At 38.0% G+C, this 24,122-nt stretch overlaps 1 protein-coding gene across 1 annotated transcript in view; it reads left to right on the plus strand.

Moving 5' to 3' along the window:
- The first annotated feature begins 9,026 nt into the window (after nucleotides 1–9,026).
- mob2a (MOB kinase activator 2a) overlaps nucleotides 9,027–24,122 on the plus strand; it is a 46,744-nt gene continuing 31,648 nt past the window's right edge. The window contains exon 1 of the mRNA XM_017485453.3: nucleotides 9,027–9,493. Within this exon, the coding sequence (XP_017340942.1) occupies nucleotides 9,477–9,493 (17 nt within the window). The 5' untranslated portion in view covers nucleotides 9,027–9,476. The remainder of the gene's footprint in view (nucleotides 9,494–24,122) is intronic.

Genomic DNA, 24,122 nt, shown 5'->3' on the forward strand with positions numbered 1-24,122 from the left:
CTTTTAGAAGGAGCCAAGTGATTGAAGTCAAATAAATGATGACATTAAAATCCACAATCAAGGGAATATGTCTAGTATGTTATTATAGTATAGTATACAGGAGTCTGCAGTACTGCAGTCTGTAGATAAAACTGACTGATCTGCTACAGCCGTTCTTGATTCAGATATTAAAACATTTCTTCAGCTTATTTTGCTTTAGGTTTCTATCCAATTTCCAAAATTCAAGAATTTCAACTCGTGTTGAAACTCTTTAACTGCATGTTAATAAAAAACAACTGTGTTCTGCAGAGATAACGCAACAAGGGTTTGGTTCTGGTTACCTGGATAAGACCAGGAGCAAGTGTGTGACTGGGTAAATCAGATGGCTGAGGCTTAACTGGCTAATCTTCAACTGTTCCTGCCAAGGTGAGAGCTTAAGCATTGCCTTCAGATTATCCTTACAATTATGTACCAAAGCTCATACGTGAATGGGCTTAAACTCCACTGATAGGAATATGTTTTGTGTGTCAGATACTTCCTATACTTTCACTAACATTGAATCATCATTTAAAGGAGAATTATCTACCCTTTTTAGTTATAAATATTATATTAGCTGTAAATATTATTGTTATTGCTGTAGAGGGAAGGGAATGACACTGAAAAAGGAGCTCTGAAGAAAGAGCTCTAAGTCTTTGGAGTAATCAGATCAGCCATAACATTAAAACCACTGACAGGTGAAGTGAATAACATTGATTATCTTGTTAAAGTGGCACCTGTCAAGGGGTGGGATATATTAGGCAGCAAGTGAATAGTCAGTTCTCAAAGTTGATGTGTTTGAAGCAGGAAGAATGGGAAAGTGTAAGGATTTGAGTGACTTTGACAAAGGCCAAATTGTGATGGCTAGACAACTGGGTCAGAGCGTCTCCAAAACAGCAGGTTTTGTGGAGTGTTCCTGGTATACAGTGGTTAGTACCTACCAAATGCGGCTCAAGGAAGGACAAATGGTGAACGGGCAACAGGGTCATGGGCGCCCAAGGCTCATTGATGCATGTGGGGAGTGAAGGCTAGCTTGTCTGGTCCGATCCCATGGAAGAGCTTCTATAGCACAAATTGCTGAAAAAGTTAATGCTGACTATGATACAAAGGTGTCAGGCCACAGTGTATTGCAGCATGCTGCATATGGGGCTGTGTAGATGCAGACTGGTCAGAGTGCCCATGCTGACCCCGTCCACTGCCGAAAGCACCTACAATGGTCACATGAGCATCAAAACTGGACCATGGAGCAATGGAATCACATTTTCTTTTACAACATGTGGACGTCTGGGTGCATGTGCATCGCTTACCTGGAGAAGAGATAGGACCAGGACGCACCATGCAAAGAAAGCAAGTCGGCAGAGCCAGTGTGATGCTCTTGGCAATGTTCTGCTGGCTAAAATTGGGTTCTGGCATTCATGTGGATGTTACTTTGACACGTACCACCTACCTAAACATTGTTGCAGACCAGGTACACACCTACATGGCAACGGTATTCCCTAATGGCAGTGGCCACTTTCAGCAGGATACTGTGCCCTGCCACTCTGCAAAAATTGCTCCAAACTCAATCCGATCAAGCATCTGTGGGATGTGCTGGACAAACAGGTCTGATCCATGGAGGCCCCACCTCACAACTTAGAGGACTTAAAGGGTCTGCTGCTAACATTTCAGTGCCAGATATCACAGCACACCTTCAGAGGTCTTGTAGTGTCCATGCCTCCAGGGGTCAGAGCCGTTTTGGCGGCAGAAGTGGGACCTACGCAATATTAGGCAGGTGGTTTTAATGTTATGGCTGATTGGTGTATAGCAACAGATTGATTAGAGTGATGGGTATTAGACCTCATTCCTGTTGTCACATATGTGAAAGTTTGCATTTTATAGTCATTTAGATTAACTCTTTGAATCTGTGTAATGGTACAGACACCTCATGACATTAAAATATATGAATATAGAGATATACAGATACTTAAGTACAGTAACAAAGTAATTGTACTGTTATGTCTCACCTCTGCACGTTGCTTCATTTTTATTTTTATTTTTAATAAAGGTCTCTACTGAAAGTAAAGATGAAGTAAATCTGTGGCAAAGGGCACTGTTACACTGGTGAATGCCACAAGATGACAGACACAAACAAACAGTGCAGTGAGAGCTGGAGGTCAAGGTGATGCCCAGCAGTGAGTAAGCCTACTGTGTGTACAGGCGCACTCTCAGTCTGGTGGGAAAGTGGAGGGAGAAATTCCCCTCTTCCCACTATGGAATTCTTTTTTTGTTTTCCCTCTGTGCTAGGGATCTTTATCTCACTCCTTGCCTTCTTTAGTTCCCTAAACAAACCCTTGTCTCGCTCATCTGGTCTTAGATCTAGAGAATAATTCTGCTCGTTTTTCTAATCAAGTATAATTTTAGGGGATTTGTACTTTACCTGATAATAATAAAAATTAATACTTGTACTCCTACTCAATTATTTAAAAAAAAAAAAAAACTATATATATATATACAGTGGGGGAAATAAGTATTGAACGCGTCAACATTTTTTTTCAGTAAATATATTTCCAATGAGGTTATTCACATGAAATTTTCACCAGATTTTGGTTTTAACTCAAGAAATCCAAACATTAAAGTCCATAAATGAAGTTATGTGTAATAAAGTGGAATGACACAGGAAAAATGTATTGAACACTCTAACTGAAATTTATTTAATACTTAGTGGAGAAGCCTTTGTTTGTAATGACAGCTTCAAGACCCTTCCTGTATGAAGAAATGAATCGGCCGCAGTATTCAGGTGTGATTTTGGACCATTCTTCTAAACGTATTGTCTTAAAATCTTGTTAAATTAGATTAAAGTCAGGTGATCGACTGGGCAATTCTAACGCCTTGATATTTTTTTCTCTGAAACCAATTGAGAGTTTCCTTTGCTGTATGCTTTGGATCGTTGTCCTGCTGGAAGGTCCACCCATGTCTCATCTTCATCATCCTGGTGGATGGCAGCAGATTCTTCTCAAGAATCTCCCGGTAAATGATCCATCCATCGTTCCTTCAATTATATGAAGTCTGCCAGTACCATGCGATGAAAAACAGCCCCACACCATGATGCTTCCACCTCCAAACTTCACTGTTGGTATAGTGTTTTTAGGGTGATGTGCAGTGCCATTTGTTCTCCAAACATGGTGCGTAGTATGAGAGCCAAAAAGTTAAATTTGCTCTCTTCTGACCAGACTACACTCTCCCAGTATTTCATAGGCTTGTCCAAATGACTTTTATCAAACTTTAAACAAGCTTCGACATGCCTGCATGAGCAGTGGAGTGCATTGCTTATTGTTTTCTCTGTGATGATGGCACCTGCTGTCTTCATGTGTTTCTGGAGCTCTTTCTGAGTGGTTCCTGGCTCTTGGGCTACTCTTCTGACTATTCTTGCAAGGAGCTCCTGTGCGTGGCTGGTTGATGACGGAGTGATGTTGCTTTCACTTGTGGATAATGGCCCCAGTGGTGTTTACTGGAGGATTCAGATGTTTTGAAATACGTCTGTATCTGATTCCATCAATATGTTTTGCAACAATAAGGTTGTGAAGGTCTTGGGAGAGCTCTTTGCTTTTACCCATCATGAGATGTTTCTTGTGTGACACCTTGGTAACGAAAAGCCTTTTTATAGACCACCAATTTACTAACCCAGCTGATATTAATTTGTACAGATATGGGGTATAATTACTTGTGGATTTCTGATGGTTCTTTGCTTTACCTTGCCTTGGAGAACTGCTTGTTCTTAGCATGTTCAATACTTTTTTCCTGTGTTACACATTCCACTTTATTACACATAACTTTATTTATGGACTTTAATGTTGTGATGTTGTCCAATACTTCCCCCACTGCATATATAATGAATTCAGCAATATTGAGTCCATACAAAAACATTTTAGATTTCCAAACATTACTTTCCCCAAAGATCTTACAGAAAAAAATGTTTGCATATCAATAAAGAAAGCATCTTGTTACATAAGAGACACTTTTCAGACAAAAACTTAATGAAGGCTACTGGGTTTTGCTGTGATAAAAAGCAAGTGCAACAGTCAAAGTCTCAACAAGAACTGTGTCAGATTCTCCAAGATGCTCAGTAAAACGTGACTAGGAACAGGAAATTGTTCAACCATGGCTTCCTGTTTCACAGGGGTAGAAATGTGAGGTAACACAGGCAACATTCCCTTAATCATTCATAACAATTGGTAAGACCAAGGGTTATAGCTGTGATGTGTGGCAAAAGGTTGTTGAGCTTCACAAAATGGGAAGTGGCTATAAGAAAATAGCACAAGCACTGAAAATGCCCATTTCCACCATGAGGGCAATAAGATGGATGGATGGATGGATGGATTTGACAAAAATCAAAAGTAAAATGAAAACATGACCTTGTTCAAGTGTTGGATTTAATTAAGAAAAGGTAACCCTAACATTAACTTTCGTACATCTCTTAATAGTAACTGAGTATCTGAATCTGAATATTCTGAATTTTCATTATTACATTACTTACATACATTATTTCCGTTTTACTTAATTGCTATACTTTTTGATTTACTGACTTGCTACCTGAGTAAGATTTTGTCACAGCCTAGCCCATTCACTTATCTTTTTTTCCACCACTGTCTACCCTCATGTCTAACCCCCATATGTCCTATATAATGCACTGTCTAACCTCTATATAAAACATCTGTATACTTTCCGTTTGCTCCTGTATAGATGTTTTTATGGAGAGATAACGATGACTAATGCTTGTGTAAATCTATGATAACTGAAGAGCAGCTGACTATGACTGCATGATGATACACTATCATTGAAACACAACAGATTCCTCTGTTTGTCAGCTATTTCAGCACCAAAATCCCCACTGGCATCAGTCAGGCACTGAGTTCATCTCTGATGTGTTCTCAGGCTGCTTAAATTTTTTATTTTATTTATTTATTTATTTTGCATATTTTACTTTAAGATCATTAATGTTTGTCACTTGTTAAGACATTGAAATAATAATGCCATACTTTCTGTGTGTGTTGGTATGTTTTTTATATCTTGGTGGGACCAAATGTCTCCACAAGGATAGGAATATGACAGTGTTGACCTTTTGGCTCATTCCCATGAGGAAAACTCCTTTTTTTGCAAAAAGAGCCAAATGGTAATGCTAAATTATTTCCTTTTGGTTATTGAGATTAATATTTGGGTTAGTTTTAGGTGTATTTCAGCATGTATTAGATGTATTAATAATGGCAAGTAAGTGTGTGTGTGTGCGTGTGTGTGTGTGTGTGTCTGTGTGAGTGTGTGTGTGTGTATGTGTGTGTCTGAGTGTTTGTGTGTGCGTGTGCGTGTGGTGTGTGTTCGTGATTGTTCCCAGCCGTAGACATGTTGTGTTCCAGGCTCATCTTGATTCCCAGTGTTTATATATGGAAACTTTCAGTGTTGTTACATCAGAGCTACATCTGCTCTTTTTCTTGTTGACTCTCTCCTCAAATTGACTCTCTGAAAATGGTGAGTGCTTGAAACAATTTATTAATTAAAGATAAAAACAACAGGGCTTGTTGTAGGCATTGTGTTGGCCCAAATCTCATGGAAGTGTTTTACATAAAATCTCATCTGTTGTTCTATCAACGATTATTTTTGTGTAATCCGTGCATATTATGAAGAACTTAGCTGGCTGAATTAAAATAACAGCAATGGCTATCACACCTCAGTACATTCTTAGTATTGTCCTTTTATGGTTATTATTTGCTTAATTTGTTATGTATCATAAATTAATTAGATTAGCATCACATTAATCTGCAATGAAACAAAATGACTTTACTGTTACTGGGCTGATGGTGCCCTCTATCACTTACTCTTAGTCATGCAGAAATACGATATGCTGTTATTTAGTAGTATTAGTTTAAACATTATCTTTGGGATTAATCAGATTATGAAATAATCAGTCATATACAGTACTTAATATACAAAATATACTGATAACATGTTACTTACAAAATGTGGTTTTTGGGTTTAGTTACGGCTTTTTCAGACTGACAATTTAAAAAGTAGCAGAAGAATAAACACTCATAAAAATGTTATGTAACAGCTTTTGTGCTCAGTCTATCATGCATACATAAAAATAACACAACAAATATAAGACAGCAATTAAATTGTAACAGTTTATCTGGAGCGAGAAGTAATATATTGTCAAAAGCATTAGGCAAATACAGAGATATTCAAGTGCACTACACAACTAACAATGCAAATGGCTTCTTGAAGTTCAATCAATGTTTCTAAAGTGAAAATGTGATGAGATGAAATCAGGAGAAAGAGTTGGGGCTTACGCCCTCTCTGATCAGGTTGGGGATAGTGGACTTCATGCTCTGCTACCATATCCCATATGGCAGAAATGTGAAGGGGTCTTGGCTGTAGTGTGTAAGCTCCCCATGTAACATCCTCTCACAGTGTTTGTTATAGAAATTGGATTCAAATCTGAGTGGAGATTCCATAATTCACCTCTCTTTACAGAACTTTGCTGTAACAGATCATACGCTACTGAATATGCTACCCCTCATAGGTGAAGGCTAAATACTAAACATCTTAAGCCTAGATCAATATTAAGACATACTACTTATATATATATATAAAACACTTAAATAGGAACGCACTGGAGGAAAAACTAATGACAGATGTGTCCTTTCCTAAATAAATTCAGTACCTATTGTGAGCCCCAAAGTGCCACCAAATCACATAATCAAATCATGTACATAGTCTTCCAAAAATATTACAAAATAAAAAAGTTATAGCTGAACTGAAAGGACCAGTCTAAAATATAGCCAGTATTTCTACATTATACTTGTAGTTTGATATTCTACTCCACAGTGTCAAAGAACTATGATATATCTTTGTCTATTACAGTATGCAGTTCAGTTTATCATGCAGCCGTTTGAATTCGGCTACAGCGCCATCTTGTGGTTATATTTTTCACTTGTAGTCAATGGAGCACGTGACTTAGCAAACGTTATCTGTCCAATCAGGCATTAATTTAGTTATTATTTCCCCCATTTTTATACAAAGTTTGTTTAAACGTACGCACTATTAGGACAGCGTTAGCTTTGCATGGTACCTTAGGATAATTTGATCTTTCGTAGTTGTTACTCTGTAATCATTTTCTTTCCTCTGGACAACTCTGAGAAGATTTTAGTCCCATGTGGACATCCTCACCACTGTACTAAGATTTGTTAATTCATCCAGAGCATTTCTAAATACAATCCTGCAATAAGAAAACGACATTTGTAGTCTTTAACATTTAGAAAGTGTTTAATTTTTTTTTAAATTACCAATTTGAAATTACATTTTGTAGCCTCAGTTGTGGGTGGTGTAGTGGTGCATGGGGTAGAGTTACCACCTCACAGTTCCAGAGCTGCATGTTCTTCCATGACATTCAGGCTCCTCTGGGTTCTCTGGTTTCTACCAAACTCCAAAAAAAAGGCAGTAGCTAAAATAGCTAAATTAGCTTAAATAAACTGTGCCTAAGTGCAGAGATGGACTCCTCCCTGACTGCTGGTAGGACATGATGTTAGATGACACTTAAAATAACAAAAACAATCAGGATTCAGATATATAAAAATCATCAACGTTAATATGTAAGCAATTTCTTCAGGGTTTTTTTTTTCAGGGAGACTTTTTGACCCTTTGACTCTGGACAGTTATTAAGAGTCGCGGCTCTGGCTTTGTTGGGCATGAATGTAATTCATCCTTGTCTAACTGTGAATAAGTGGTGACTTGCAATGGACAGGCATCACAGCCAGGGGCGTTAGCTAGACTGTTAATCATCTGGTGCTGAGCCCAGATTCTTCTCCATCAAAAAAACTTTTTAAATGTACTTCTAAATAGACTGTTTCTATGCATTTGTGTTGTTGTTGTTGTTTTGCATGTGAGGGCTAATTGCTTAAAAAACTTGAAAATTGGACAAAAAGTTGGATTCATCATAAAACTTGCCTCTGGTGTTTTCACTGTTTACAGACCTACCAGACCTTTAAAAATATCAAACTTTTTGCTATCTAACATGAGACTAGGCTAGTTTGGTGTCGCTAGCTAAGGGGAGGCATAACTGTCAGTGTATGGGTTTAGCTGCTACAGTGCCATGTAAAGTACATTATATTTCCTTATGCTCTGCTCATATCATGTTCATAATTTGGAACTCATATAGAAATTTACACACCTTGTTTTCCTGCTCAGCATCAGAGGATGTTAGTCTTCCTGATTCACCTCTTTATTGGTTAAAATCAACTTATCTATTTTCTGTTCATACTAACTGACTAGGTGAGCTAGCTTTTGGCAGACTTGAGAGCTGTCAGCCAGTAAGAAACGAGTATTTCCACATATTTTCCTGTAAACACTTTCTGACAGGTCTTGCCTCTGTTCACTGAAGATACAAAATTTCAACACTGCTGTCTTCTTGTTCATTTGACAATAAAGCCACTTGACTTGCCTATTCTCTCATGGTAGTGTACATACAGTATGATACATGACTACAACTGACCGTCCTCATGTTCATTTGTAGTCATGTATCATACTGTATATACACCACCATGAGAAATCAGACAAGTCAAGTGGCTTTACTGTCATTTCAACCATATACAGCTGGTACTGTACACAGTGAAACGAAACAACGTTCCTCTAGGACCATGTCGCTACACAAAACAACACACTAACCACATGAGACGACACAGAACTAAATAAGACCTACACATTTCTACATGAAGTGCACGTGCAAACAACACAGGACAGTACAGTAATTACTAAAACAGCAACAATAGGCACATAAGTGACTTTTTGTTTTGGGTCAGTTTCTACACTTTCAAAAATTCAGCATCCCCATCGTGAGTTACGCGTTCGGGGTACGGATCCGGTTCCTACACTAACTGAGATTCAAGCACGCGAATGAAGAGCTGTCACTACGAGACCCGCGTGCGCATGTGTGGAAATAGTGCGCATGCGCGGTGCAAATCGGGCAGGGGACGCGGATCGGTTAGTGACAGGGTCGGTGTCGTGGTTACTTCCGGATTCCCTGTGAAGCAGAGGGGCTGAAAATGTTACTGCAGCGGCAGAGGCTCGGGAGTTGACGCTAGCATACGGGACAGCAGCACGCAGACACACCGGCACCCTTGCAAACACTTCACACTAGTTTTGTCACTTATGGGTTATCGCAAATCGGCTTTCATTTTCTAGCCGCGGCGATTTCGGCGTCTTTCACTTCCTAAGTCCATGCAGCCTGATTCTCATCCCATCCGCTTTCTTGGATCTACACTGTCACATCTCTCCCTCGGCTTGATCGTGCTCTGAATTGACATAGAGTGACATCTTGCAAGTGTTGGGACGCAGTGAGGACAAGTGCACACTCAGCCGGTGTGAGGTGTCTTATAAGATAACGCACGGCTTAACGGGACCTCGGCTGGACATCTCCCGCTGGCATCACCAGCAACATGGACTGGCTAATGGGGTGAGTTGAATATTCACTGCTCATCACGTCTCATTGTGTTTCCGACGGCTGGAGATAAGAAGCTAATTACTGGCAACGATACAAGTCAAACAGAGTCGCGTAAACTATATTCTCAATTAACTCGTGAAAGTTATTCACCTGTCCTGATGACAAACTGGTTATTTATTTATTTATTTAAACAAACAAACAAACAAACAAACACACAAACTCTGGACTTGCATTTGTTTACCAAGAAGCAATGAATAGCCTGGAGTAGAACATAGAACATGCCGTACTATGTTGACATACTATTTCTGCAGGACATCCGGCTTTAAACACAATAATTATAGAGTGCAGATAGCTGGATATAATGCTTAGAGAAATGCAAAAGCTGTTACTTTTTAGAGTTATTTATTTATTTATTTATTTATTTATTTATTTATTTATTTATTTTTACAGCCAAATGTGACACCACTTCTTATGGATTGAATTAGTTGTAAATTCAATAACACCAGGCGTCATTCATAAACGTGTCCGATTATATCCCTTCTCGTTTTGAAAGCTACATGCTGGAACATTTTCTGGCTGTTTACATTAGAGTTTTGTCTAGGTGATGGAAGTGTGTCTCATGTTTTAACATTTTCCATGTCTGAAAAAAATATAATCTATCATTTAAATCAAGGTGTTTACCTGTGTTTCAGTAGGGAATACTAAATAGTGCTGATCAGGATTAGCAAACATTTTCATTCCAAATGGCAAAGCTGAACATTGTTTCACATATCATTTACTGTGGTACATTCACGTATCATTACATCCTGTATTTCTGCCATATCGTGGACTGAAAAGGTTAGCCACTCTAACACTATAATTTCAACCTTGCAGTGGGTTTGATTGGTGTGTTTGAGCAGAGAAACACTAAACCGTGCTGCTCAGGAGTAGCAAATATTTTCTGGTCAAAAATATCATGTTATGATATCACAATAAATGATGCGTGTTGCAGTGTATAGCTTTGTCTAGGTGACACAAAGAATACACATAAGACATTAGTTAAGGTGTGAATTATGAAGTGATTAATGCTTTGACAACCCTGTTGAAGAGACATATAATTCAGTTTCAGATGCCACAACAGTCTATATTTCCTAACTATTGACTGCCTCAAGCTTGAGCCATGTATTATGTATGCCTTTGTTGTGAAGAATCTTTCTTTGTTAGTTAGCTAGCTTGGTTTTGTAGTTGAAGTGGAATTATGTTTAAATGCAGCTTGTGACTGACTGACAGCACAGTGGTGCAGCAGGTAGAGTTGGCACCCTGCAGCTCCAGGGTCCCTGGTTTGAGCCAGAGCTCTGGTTATGGTCTGTCCAGAGTTTCTGTGCACGTTCCTCTCATGGTCCGTTTGGGTTTCATCTGGGTTGTCCGGTTTCCATATTTACATTTACATTTTACATTTTATGGCTTTTGGCATTATTGCCCTTATCCAGAGCGACTTACATTTTTCTCATTTATACAGCTGAGCAATTGAGGGTTAAGGGCCTTACCTAAGCGCCCAACAGTGGAAGCTTGGCAGTGCTGGGGCTTGAACTCCTGACCTTCTGATCAGTAACCCTCAGCCTTTAACCATAGTCTTTAACTAACTAGGTGGATTGGCTATGCTAAATTGTCCCTAGATGCACATGGTGACCTTTGTTGGACTGATGTTCCATTCAGGGTGTATTCCTTCATTGCACCAGTGTTCCTGTAATATGCTCCTGAGAAAACTACCTCAATTATATCATTTTTGAACAAAAAGTCTTTACTCTTTACATTTAAAGCTATTTTTCTTTGAAAGTATGGAAAAGGTACAGTGTATTTTTAAAAAAAACAAACAAACAAAAAAATTTATTAAAAAAAATATTTTGGGAAAATTAATAAAGTGTGGTTTTAAAGTAAATATCTTTGTCATTGGGGTGGCACTATCATGGAAATATCCCAATACAGAACATTTACACTGTTTGACCTATATAGTGTCTTAGTGAACAAAGCACTGAAATCTTAAAAAGCTGTTTACTGGAAATGTTTAATATAATAATGACACTTCTTTCTGTTGACTGATTAAGATGTAACTACAATTGATATAATGGAATGTAAAGTTGTGAAGTTGATTAAACGTGTATGAAAGTAAGAGTGTGTGTTGCTGACTGTCCTCTTACTCACAAAATGGCTTAATATTTTGAAATAGCAGAGGTTGCAAAGCTATCAAGACATTTTGTGATCATGTGGCATTGTGTAACTATTTCTGGAAAAATCATACCGTATTATAGGCATGAGACCCTGTGATGTTAGTCTTACTGTACTTCTCAGGCTTCATTTTAATGTTGTGATGGAATTAGTCTCTCTCCTGAGGTGACTGTATCGCTTCACAGCACCGCTATAGAGGTATAGGATGTCAGATCGCTTGATCATCATATAAGAGCCTGGCTATTACTGATGCTTTTGATAATGCACAGGCATGTTGGAGAAAAGTTGGCTGACTTTATTCATATAAAAGTGCATGATCAAATTCCATCTATTTGAACAGTCTGTTTAATATCTGTTTAATAGTTTTAAAAAATCTGTTTAATGAAGAGAGAGAAATATTTAGCTGGTTATATAGTTCTTGTGTCAATGGGCTGTTTGTACATGACCTTAGTAGCCCACATAATCCTAATCACAAGAAGGTTGAAGTACACAAATAAGTTAACCAAGTGCATAATCGCAAACAGGTGGAACAAATGATGATTCTCTCTGACTCAATGTTTTAGCCTTTGCCTTATTCAAATGTTATTTTGATATGAACAGTGTACATATCTCACTTGTTTGTGTGTGTTGTTTTTTTTAGTGATTTATTTTTTCCATATGATTACATTCTCTTGTATCATCTGCGCAGGATGTGGCCACGATGGCTGTTTTCGTGTCTTTTTTGGTATCACACGTACCAAGTTTCAGAAACATATTATGCTAACTGTATGATCTGCTTTGGAGAAGCCTACACAGGGTGTTACATCACTGGGTGGATACATGGATGAAAAAGTGTCTTTTTCTGCTCATCTGTTTCTACCCAGAGGACAGATGTTTAATCCCCTGCTTTGAAACAATGGATGTTCATGTTAGAGTGGGCTAGAGGCTATTACAAATTTATGCTATGTCACTGTAAGACATGAGGATATTTGTCTTCGAGTCGGTGCTGTGATTGCTGCAAGCTCAGCTAAACTAAAAGTCGTGACATGAGAAAGTGTTTTAAGTGTCAGCACCATTGTGCTGAACATAGTCATTTTACATTTTATAATCGGAATGTAGTCATGTGGTGCAACCTTATTTATAGGTGTCTTTAAAAAGCCGAATCTAAAAGATTTTGAGCCTAAACATTATGCCATGTTAATAATTTGACTCCATCTGAGTCCATGCTTTTTGGATGAGACGGAATAGCTGTGATTTACTTGGGTTTGTCTGACACTTTGCCAAAATAAAGAAGGGTGGAGAAAGAGCCCTTACACACATTTCCGTATGTGCTCTGATGTATTTGTGCCCCATTTGTAGGTTAGGATATTAGGCAGCTATTTCTTACTTTTCACTAATTAAGAAGCAGCACTGAAATCCTGCTGAACTCATCCTCCATATGAAATGTAAACCCATTGGCAAATTATTATTATCCATTATTAGCAATATTATTTAGGATCAGCGCAGGCCTGCTGTGCCATCTAATCATTTGTTTGTTTTAAAGGGAGCACATTACATACTAAAGCTGCAGGACAGTAATATACTTAGACGTTTGCATGCTGATGAAAGTTATGCCACAACATCCAATCGGAAAAGGTCGAATTCTGCTGCAGGGCTTAATTGTGTAATGTATTCCACTGGATGTTTGTTGCACTGTGTAATTTCACATGTACTGGGATGTTTATCAGAAATTCATTTAAAAAAATCTGTCCAGTCTTCTATGCAGGTCTTTCAAAAAAAAAGCTGAGATGTGAAAAGTGGTGGCATCAACCTCTTTTGATAACGGCAAGGTCAGGTATTGTTAAGGATTCTCATGGGTTTATTTAATCATCCAGCTGCCGTAATAGTCATACATCCACATTCTTATGCCAGTACACACTCATCTCCTGTGTGCTGCAGCCTACAGTGCATTTAGTGGTGAAAATTCAAGGTCTGCTTATCTGCTTAAATACCTTGCACTTTTCATCTACAGAAACAACAACCTAGTGGTTTTGCAACTGTTTGACTAATCCTATACCTCATTTGAAAACAGAATAAGCATTTAGTGAGAATAAATATATGGTAATCAGTTTGTGAAACTTGCTAATGCAATGTGCTTGAACAAGAGTGCTTGACGCTTCTGCTGCATGTTTAACAGAGCACAGCAGTTCAGCATGTAGACAAAAATAAAAGAGGTGATGTCGAGGCTAGGGGAAGGAAACACTCTTCATTGGGTGGAGGAACACTATTGTTCTCAAAACGGTACCTTAAGGGCACCATGTCAATTCATTCAATGGCCATGGTATTTGTTAAGGAAAGACTGTGTTCTGTTTAATGAATCAAGATGCTTTTTACTTCAGCCTAACAATACCTAATGTCTTATATGAATAGAATATTGCTGATGGACAGTCGATTATTGATGTAGAAGTACTCTGCTTTTTCCCTGAAGGTCTGAAAGCTAATCTGACTCATCGGTTTTGATGGTCTAGAATTACGTCAGGGCGCTGCGTCAGTGCGACTGTGTCAAATATAGTGCAATTTTACTGTGTCAAGTCTAAGCAAGCTTAACAAGCCAGTTAAACAATATTCTTGAGCCTCATAATATACTTGTATCATAATATACTTATATATAATATATTATATTAGGTACAGATTGAGTGTCTTTTTAGGTATTTTGCATAAATAAAGTGGGCTTTATCACTTTAGAAAAACTCTTTGGATTTGTTTTTGTTTTTTTCTGGCCTGGAGTGGGTGGAGGGAACATTTCGGATGGACTGCAGTGTTTAACGTTCTACTGCAGCAGAGGTGTTGTCCTGTCCTTGCACTCTGTACATGTTTTCCTTGGCATTGCTGTTCTCATCCAGAGTTTGCTATTTCATACAAAACTGCTCAGTAGGGAACTTGCAGTGCCAGCAGATTCAAAAAACAAGCAAAACTTGAAAATACTGAGCTCCGTGTTCTTACATGAAGCCTGTATCACAAGTGGCCTTAATTTTCAGTATATTGTTCGTTCAGTGTCATGTTGACAATATCTGAAGCCCTGTCTAATAACTGACCATCACAACCATCTACTGCTGTAGGAGAACCTGCCAATGTTGCAGAATATAACAGCTGTTTAAGGTGCAGTTCAGTTTGCTCTGTAGCTTGACTGTTTAACCACAATGGCCTCTTTAAACTAAGAGCAGCTTGAGTGTAAGAGCAGCAGTATAACTGTTACTCGCAAATGGATAAATTAGGATCTAAAAGCCTGTTTTATTGCACTGACGGCCCGTGTGGTCCTATTGTTCTTGAGCGTATAAATTATGAAGTGCTTATTGTCAACAGGCCTCTGTTCAGACACTGCAGCTTGAAGTCACTGTTGGTGTTGAGATTGTTTACTTTTTCTGTTACAGTAATTTGTTCAATTCAGTATTGGGAAAGGTCGTCTGTGCAAAGAGTCTGCCCTATTACATATTAGCATCCTCTTTTATTTTTCTACAAGCTGACAAGTCAGTGAATGCAGTGAATCTACTGGTTCAGTATTTGACCTTGGCTTAAAACTCTCTGGTCTACAATACATGTTTGCTGGAAATGCTTTGAAGAAACTATTTAAAGATTCTTGCTGTCATTGTCTTTGTCTGTAATTTTTCTATTATGTCCACTAGGCTGTGTTATAAAGCTTGTGGGTGGCGGGTAACGTTGCCACTTCACAACTCCAAGGTCTCCGGTTTGATCCTGAGCTCAAGTAAGTTTTTCTATGCAGTTTTGAGTGTTCTTCATGTCTGCGTGGGTTTCCCCTGTGCTCTCTGGTTTCCTCCCACCTCTCAAAAATATGCTGGTATGGTAAATTGACCCTGTGAATAAACGTGTACGTGCACATTGCCCTGTGTTGGACTGGGAACCGGGTGTATAACCGCCTCGCGGTCAGTGTTTGTGAGCTGTTTGCACTTCAGCTCTGATCAGGATAAAGCAGTAATCAAAGATGGATGGATGGATGGATGAATGAATGAATGAATTATAAGCTTGTATTGATTCTGCGTTTATGTCGGACATGGCTCAGCTTGATAATGAGAGAGCTTTGATTTATCATCTGTGTCTGCAAATATACCAAAGTGTTTGCACATTTTTGTGCTGCGGTGTTTGTGCCTGTACATTCAAATGTCAGATTTAACTGTTACAGATCCACTGTTGGACCTTTTGAGCAAGATTACTAATACTGGGTTTTATTCTGACATTTATATTTTACTTCACTTCACTTGGGATAAAATAATCTGGCCAAACAACAAATAAGTGAAAATCTAGCAAATGCAGTCAATATATTGGCTGCTATCAAAGAGCTTTTCCCTTTTATGTATTTGGTGTCTAGTTGACTTTAACAGTAGAACACACAATCCTGGTCAGAAAACAGATTTCTTCTGCCTTGTCTTTCATCTTCACAGTATTTACACCATGATTCAGCTCTTACATTTTACATTACATTTATTCATTTAGCAGACACTTTTATCCAAAGCGACTTACAAATGAGAAAATATAAGCAAAGCGATATATCAAGCAGAGAACAATACAAGTAGTGCCACCATAAAAGATCCATTAATTGAGTTCCAGAAAAAGCAAAGTGTGCAGAGTAGAGGTGTAAGTGCAAATTATTTTATTTATTTATTTATTTATTCATGTTTTTATGGGTTGGTTAGGTGTTCACAGAAGAGGTGGGTCTTTAGCTGTTTTTTGAAGATGGTGAGAGATTCTGCGGTCCGGATTGAGGTTGGAAGTTCATTCCACCACTGAGGAACAGTTAGTATGAAGGTTCTGGAAAGGGACCTTGAGCCACGCTGAATAGGTACTACTAAACCTCGGTCATTAATCGATCGCAGATTGTGTGAGGGAACATAAACCTTCAGGAGAGAGTTGCGGTAGGAGGGTGCTGTTCCAGACAAGGTCTTGTAGGTGAGCATCAAGGCCTTGAATTTGATGTGGGTGGCTACAGGAAGCCAGTGGAGGGAGATGAAGAGCTTTTCTAAAAATGTCACTGTTCTGTTAGCATGGAAACCTCATGTTGTGAAGTTTGCATGCTCTTCTTCTCTCTAAAGGTAGAACAAGGTCCCACTGATCACCATTATGCAAGTAAAAAAGCAGGAATGGAGCAAGGAAGCATATCATTATCTATCCATTTAGAAATCAATATGATTCTGTTCAAGCAAGAGCTTGTCTGCTCTTAAAACTGTAAAAGGCAGCTTTTAAAACATTATAATGCTTTCAGAACCTAGAAAAAAAATCAGCTATCTACCAACTACAACTTGCAGTTTTGTTATATACGCGCAGTCTATAGCATTCATTTACACTTCTTCAGTAACTGCTGTATTCTGGTTGGAGTCTCAGTTGATCTGGAACTTAACTGCGCACAAGGTGAAAATACATACTGGACTGGACACCAGTCCTTGTATCACACACGCTCACACACTTATTCACATCTAACAGGAATTTTAGTGTATGCAGTCCACCAGCCAGCATTTTTTTTTAATGTGGCTGAAAACACGTGCACATGGAAAGAACATGTGAAACTTTGCACAGATAATAACTGGAGCTCTAAACTCTAGACCCTGGAACAGTGAGGCACAAACACCACCCCAGACTACATCTGTGGTTCTCAGTTCCAAACCTGAGACCTCAGACAAATTTCATTTTCACTGCTGTAGTCTGAAACTTGCCTTGCTCAGCTTATTAACTGATTATCAAGTCCATTGAGAGCTGATTCAGGAGAACAAATGAGCTGTATGTAAATGAGCTTCAGAACTGGGGTTGAGAATCATTTCCTTTCACTTTAAGTGACATGCAGTTGACCTGAGTATTTGAGGGCTAAGGGCCTCACAGTGGCTTTCTGGCTGTCTGATTGCTAGTTCAGAGTTTTAGGGCACTTTCGGTCTTTTTTTTTTTTTTTAGTCCGTTTTCCTTGTCTGACTCTGAGCATAATTGATACTTTTGGTTCATTTCCTATTTGATTTAGTTTGCTTTCACACTGCACACAATTCAATTAAACAACATGCAGAAAATGTTAACTTAGGTGTGTTGGGCTGAAAACTTACTTCTAAAGCTCTTCATTGATTGGTCAGAAGTACAGTGACGGTTTAAGTCACTGACAAATCTTTGCCCAGTGTGCATAGAAGTCACACAAATCACCCGTGCATGGAGAACATGAAGCCAGTTTTAAATAAAAGATTAGATAACTTATTTTTAATAACTAGTTTACATTTTGTATGTTACATGTTTCTCTTTTTTGTTTGTCAGATTTATTTATTTTGTTGTGCACCAAATTATTTGTTCTCACCTACTAGAATGAACTGCACCAAGAGGGAAAATGCACCAGGGTTCGATTCAAATGGATTAATGCTACATTTGAAAGCACCCATGACCACTGAGCCACAACGTCATGATGCCTGGGTGTGCCCCAAAACTAAATTTAGCATTAGATGCACTGCAGTTGATTCTGCTGTTTAATCTAGGGTTGTGTTGTATATCCCATTTCCTCCATGTTTACTTGGCTAGATATAGCTGCATTGGCGGCAGATTCTATCCACTTCCGTCCCCACTCATACTGCTTGCAGCAATGTAGAAAGCCTTTACACGTTGCAGTCCATGTTGGAACCTGATCTGTGGAACATGTAAGAGCACATGTTTAGATTAAAGAGTTTAAAGAGTGGATACTTAATCATCTCCCTGTACGTCTGCTGGATTTCCTGCTGTCAGCGAACTCTGGGGAGCAGCAGAGGCTCTCTGCTGATGTTTCAGGCCAATGGTTCTGCTCTATTTTTTAAGATGTTAGGTTTAAGGTTAAATTTAGATTAATGTATGTAATAAGAAATGTTTGACACAAATAATTGGATTTAGAGTCCAAGTTTTCCAATGTCTATACCGGGACATTTCATGTGGGCCAGATATATTTATAAGAGGTCATCAGACTTTTGGTTCTGTTTTGGCAGAGAGAACCATGAAACACCTAGAGATTTCCTCTCTGGGGTCCTAGATTGAGTTCAACTCATGCTCAGAAACCTATTAAGGAAGAGTGTGTCTAAACACTGAGGAGTTATTGATGCTTCAAAGGAGTAATGGAGTTTAGAACGTTGTGTTTGACTCTCACTGTGTAATCACTGGCCGGCAGTAACTGTTGAGAGGTTTAGATGGTGTACTGAAGTGATGTAATGGCATGGTGCACTGGTCAAGACCTGAATAGTGACAAGGACTTCTGGCAGCTTGAGCACTGTGTGAAATTTAGATAAGAGATCAGACTGATTTATGAGCAGTGTTTTGTACTATGTGCTTATTTATAAGCATTTGTATATTATACAGTGTTGTGAAAAAGTATTTTCTTTTTTGATTTCTTTTGTTTTTGGGAATATTTCAGACTAAATTGTTTCAAAAATGAAAACAAAATCTAAGATGAAACAAAGGCAACCTGAGTAAACACAAAATACAGTTTTTAAATGATAATGTTATTTATTGTAGCAAGTTTATCCAATACCAACTGGGCCTTTGTGAAAATGTATTTGCCCCCGTAGTCACTAATTCCCCAAATCTATGAAACTGCATTCATAATGGGGTTCAGCTGGACTAGATACAACAGGGCCTGATTACTCCAAACACTGTTCAATCAAATCAACACTTAAATAGAATTTTTTCAACAGCATAATGTTGGTTAAAAGGTCTTACCCGGTAACACACTATGCCAAAATTGAAGGAAATTCCAGAAATGATGAGGAAGAAGGTGATTGAAATACATCAGTCTGGGAAGGGTTACAAAGCTATTTCAAAGGCTCTGGGACTCCAAAGAACCAAAGTGAGAGCCGTTATCTCCAAATGGAAAAACTCTGCACAGTAGTGAACCTTCCCAGAAGTGGCCGACCTTCCAAAATTCCTCCAAGAGCACAACAACTACTCATCCAGGAAGTCACATAAGAGCCAAGGACAACATCAAAGGACCTACAGGCCTCTCTTGCAACAATAAAGGTCACTGTTCATGACTCCACTATCAGAAAGACACTGGGCAAAAATTCCATGCATGGAAGTGTGGTGAGGCGAAAAGTACTGCTAACCCAGAAGAACATTAAGGCTCATCTGAATTTTTCCAAAACACACCTTGATGATCTTCAAAACATTTTAGAGACTGTTCTGTGGATTGATGAGTTGAAGGTGGAATTTTTGGGAAGACAGGGGTCCTGTTACATCTGGTGTAAAACCACAGAATTCCACAAAAAATATCATCATACCTACAGTCAAGCATAGTGGTGGAAGTGTGATGGTGTGGGGATGCTTTGCTGCTTCAGGGCCTGGGCAGCTTGCAGTAATTGAGGGAAACATGAATTCTGCCGTCTACCAGGAAATCCTAAAGGAGAATGTCAGGTCTTCAGTCTGTTGAAACTCAAGCGCAACTGGATTATGCAACAAGACCACGATCCAAAGCATATGAGTAAGTCCTAGTCCTAGTCCTAGAAGTAAGTGAAAGATTAATCTCCAGTTATCGGAAGAGCTTTGTTGCATTAAGTGATGCTAAAGGTGGCAAAACCAGATTTTACGTTTAAGGGGCAATTAGTTTTTCACACAGGTGTTAGATAACATTTTTGCTTCAATAAAAAATAAAGAAATAAAAACTGTATTGTGTGTTCACTCAGGTTGCCTTTGTTTTGTATTGTATTTCGTCTGAAGATCTACAGACAAGATAAGAGATACACAAAGAAATAAGAAATCAGGCTGGGGGCAAATACTTTTTCACAGCACTGTACATTTGATGTATGTTTTAAATATTGACTTTTGGATATTAACTGACTTGAATGCTGACTAATATAATATAATAACTGCAGTCAAAAGACATGATCAAAATGAAGAGTAATGAATGCAGACGTTATACTCATGATCTTGACACCAGCTTCTCTGGACATTGTCATTAGATTGGAAATGCAGTCTGCTTGGCGATCCTCTTCTAAGACTAGATATAACATAGCATTATCATCATACATTCCTGTTGGTTTCCATTCCTGCACTGATGGTGTGTGATCAGAGCTGCATAAAGCCTGCAGTGATTTCCAGAGCTACTTTCTTGAACCGAAAGCAAAGTGGTGAAATACGCAGAACTGTTCTCGTTTTAGCAGCAAATGGTGTCAACACATCCACAGACACACCTGCTGTTGGATGAGACAAATGCTGTGCTTCATGCTTGGGCTACTGTTTTATGATTTTCATGATTATTTGTTTGAATTGCTTGAGAAAGTTCTGGTTTTTTTTTTGTTTTGTTTTTTGTTGCTGTTCTGGCATTTGCAGCTTCATATTCGAGGAGCTTCACTGAACCTCAGAACTCCGTCACCTCACTGCATTATTTATTTTTCATTTAATGGCTGAAAGAAAGAGAGCTTTACATCTATAGCCTTTTTTTTTCTCTTCCCTTGTTACTGATGTGTGTACGCTTTGTGTGAGAATTGTTTGAACAAAACATCCTGTAACCAACTTCCTCTAATTCAGTGGAGCAATTCTTTATCACAGTTTCATTATCAGCAGTTTCTTTTTGTGTCTTGTAGGGCCACATGATATTAGACCATGTTATTATCGGGCCGTTGCGGCCAGACTGTGTAGCAGTTTCTTCCCACAAGCCATCAGACTCCTCAGTACCCAGAGACTGGACTCTCTCACACACGAACACAATCCCACTCCCCTTGCCATTTTTGCACGTTTCTGTATTGACTACCTGCATTTTTGCTGCTACTGTATTTATAAAAATACCGTATTTAATTTCTTGTCACCACTAGACTCTTTAAGTGGCTACTACTGAAATATTTGCTTTGTCCATATTTGGTATAAGCTTATCTACTGAATACAATGTCATAGCATGTTATGTTTACATTCATTCAGTCTTTTTAAAAATTTTTTTTATTGTATTGTTATTCTTTTGCACTAACTGTTATATCTGATACTTCCACATTAGAATTGTCGGCAATACACAGACCTGTTGTCCTGTTTTAGTAGTTACTGTACTGTCTTGTGCTGTTTGCACACATTTTGTAAAAATGTGTAGGTCTTATTTAGTTCTGTGCAGTCTCCTGTAGTCCTGTGTTGTTTTATGTAGCACCAAGGTCCTGGAGGAGCGTTGTTTTGTTTCATTCTGTACTGCACTAGCTGTGTATGGTTGAAATGACAAAGCCACTTGACTTGACCTTTGTGATTGTGATATGACTTGCAATATATTTAAACTGGTAAATCTGTCACAGTTAATGATTTGATATTAAATTAAACATATTTTTCTTATCAAACACCCACAGAAACCTTATCTGGAATCTTCAGGATGCTGACAGAACACATAAGAAATGTGATTTGGTACAATGCTTATTAATATATTGCAGGAATTTCCAAAGTTTTGTAGTCCAATAATATTATCTTACGTGGATGATATCATTATTATTATTATTATTATTATTGTTCTTCTTGTTGTTGTTGTTGTTGTTGTTGTTGTTGTTGTTTTTATTATTATTATTATTATTATTATTATTATTATTATTATTATTGTTGTAGTTAACATTGAACTTGGTGGTTTGTTATATATGCACTTTTGGGTTAAATATGCAAGTGGTATGGACTAGTCTTGTGTACAGAACTAGATGTACACCTAAAGCCATGGTTTTCGTCACTAGCATCTAATATAATACAGGATTAAGGTGCATATAGTGTTGGGATTGGTGAAATCTTAGACTGAAAAAACAGAGAGCTCTTGGCAGGAAAAAAAGCAAAAATCCTTTAAAACAAGGGCAGTGAGGGCAGTGTTATCTCAGCAGATACCTTTCTGCACTATTGACTGAAATGCTGTGAGTGAGATCCAATGTCTGGCACAGAGTCACTGTTGGGACTTTGAGCACCTGCTCAGCTGTATCCTTGGACTGAATTGCTTCTCATAAAGCTCCTCCAAATGAATAAATGTATAAGTGAAAATTTTAAAAGTAGGCAAACATAGTATTGAATTAGGAGGTTATCACTAGTCATATAGTGCACATCTTTGTGTTTTCCCTGCTCAAACAAAATGGTTGAGGTCAGGTGTATTAAAAGAAGGAAAAATGCTTTGAAATCCTTGAATAGTCCAGCTCTGTAGGGGAATTAGACTAGGACTCATTTCAGAAATTCAGTCCTTTTTAAAAACACCCTGATCACTGTACAGATCATGTGTAATAGTATTTTGTTACTTGTTTTATTTATTTTTGTCTTGGTTTGTGAAGTACCATCCTACTGAAAGGTTATCATCTTGTAGGTTTTCTAATTAAAAATTCATTGAATAATGTTTTTTCAAAAGCATAAAAAGATAAATAAATTTTTATGCAACAGTATAAAAAGCACTTGATTTTCAGTCTTGAGTGCTTTGGGTTTTTTTTTTCTGGTCACTTGCCTTTAGTGTTACATTTTTTGCCGCACATTTTTCCACTGAAAACAACATTTTTCATCTAGCCAGTAGAAAATTAATTGGTTGAACGCTTAGTCTTTGCTTCACTATAGTAATTGGGTGAAGGGTTTGCAGGACAACATGCATCCTGTTCAAGTGCAAATCCTTGCATTATTTATGATGTTCCTGTATGCCACTTTTAGTTTCTTAGGCAATAAAACATATTAAGCAGTTTTATTGTTTAAATGCTCAATAGTGTATTTACACATTTATGGGTGCTTTTAAAGCTGATGAAATGGGTGTAAGAGGGGCACGACCATGAAATCTTTGTCTTCATAGCTTTCATATGTACAGTCTAAAGACCGCCTCAGTGTATTATGCTTTTGGCCCTGTTTCATCAAGTCTTATTTTCTCTTTCAGCAAGGACTATCCAATACAAATAAAGGCTATTCAGTGTACTGCACTGTACAGTAGGCCACTGAATTGAATTAAGGGTTGGTTGCTTGGATGTTACTAATGAATGTTCAGGCCTTGAAAGAGAGCAAAAAATGCAGCCAGAAAAGAAAAGCAGGAAGTCTTGTACACATCCATAGAAAGGGAGTGGAGAAAAAAAAGAGATGGGAAGTCAACTACTATAGCCATATAGCTGTCCTGTATATCAGCTAGCAGACAGTATTACTACTAATTAGCAATTTAAAGCTCTAGAGCAGTTTTTATTTGAAGTCAGTGCTGGCAGTAATTGCTTATTTGCTGTATTTGGGCTGATTACTGTATGGATTTACAGTCTAATAAAAATGGGCCTGTCCCTATCCCATACTCCTAAAATCAAACCTGAAAACTCATTCAACCAGAAATGTGCTAACATGAAATCACAAAGATTTCATTATCTTTCATCATTACTGTAGTGTGTTTTTTATTTATTTATTTATTTAATTTTTTTTTCAAGGCTTTTGAAAGGTAAAAGGTACAATGACAGTAAACCAACCATAAAATAATTATAGTATAAACTTCTTTTATGATCCTTAAACTAACTTAAACAGCGTTGTATCACAGACA

This window comes from Ictalurus punctatus, chromosome 14 (genome assembly GCF_001660625.3).
Source record: "Ictalurus punctatus breed USDA103 chromosome 14, Coco_2.0, whole genome shotgun sequence".
NCBI lineage: Eukaryota > Metazoa > Chordata > Actinopteri > Siluriformes > Ictaluridae > Ictalurus > Ictalurus punctatus.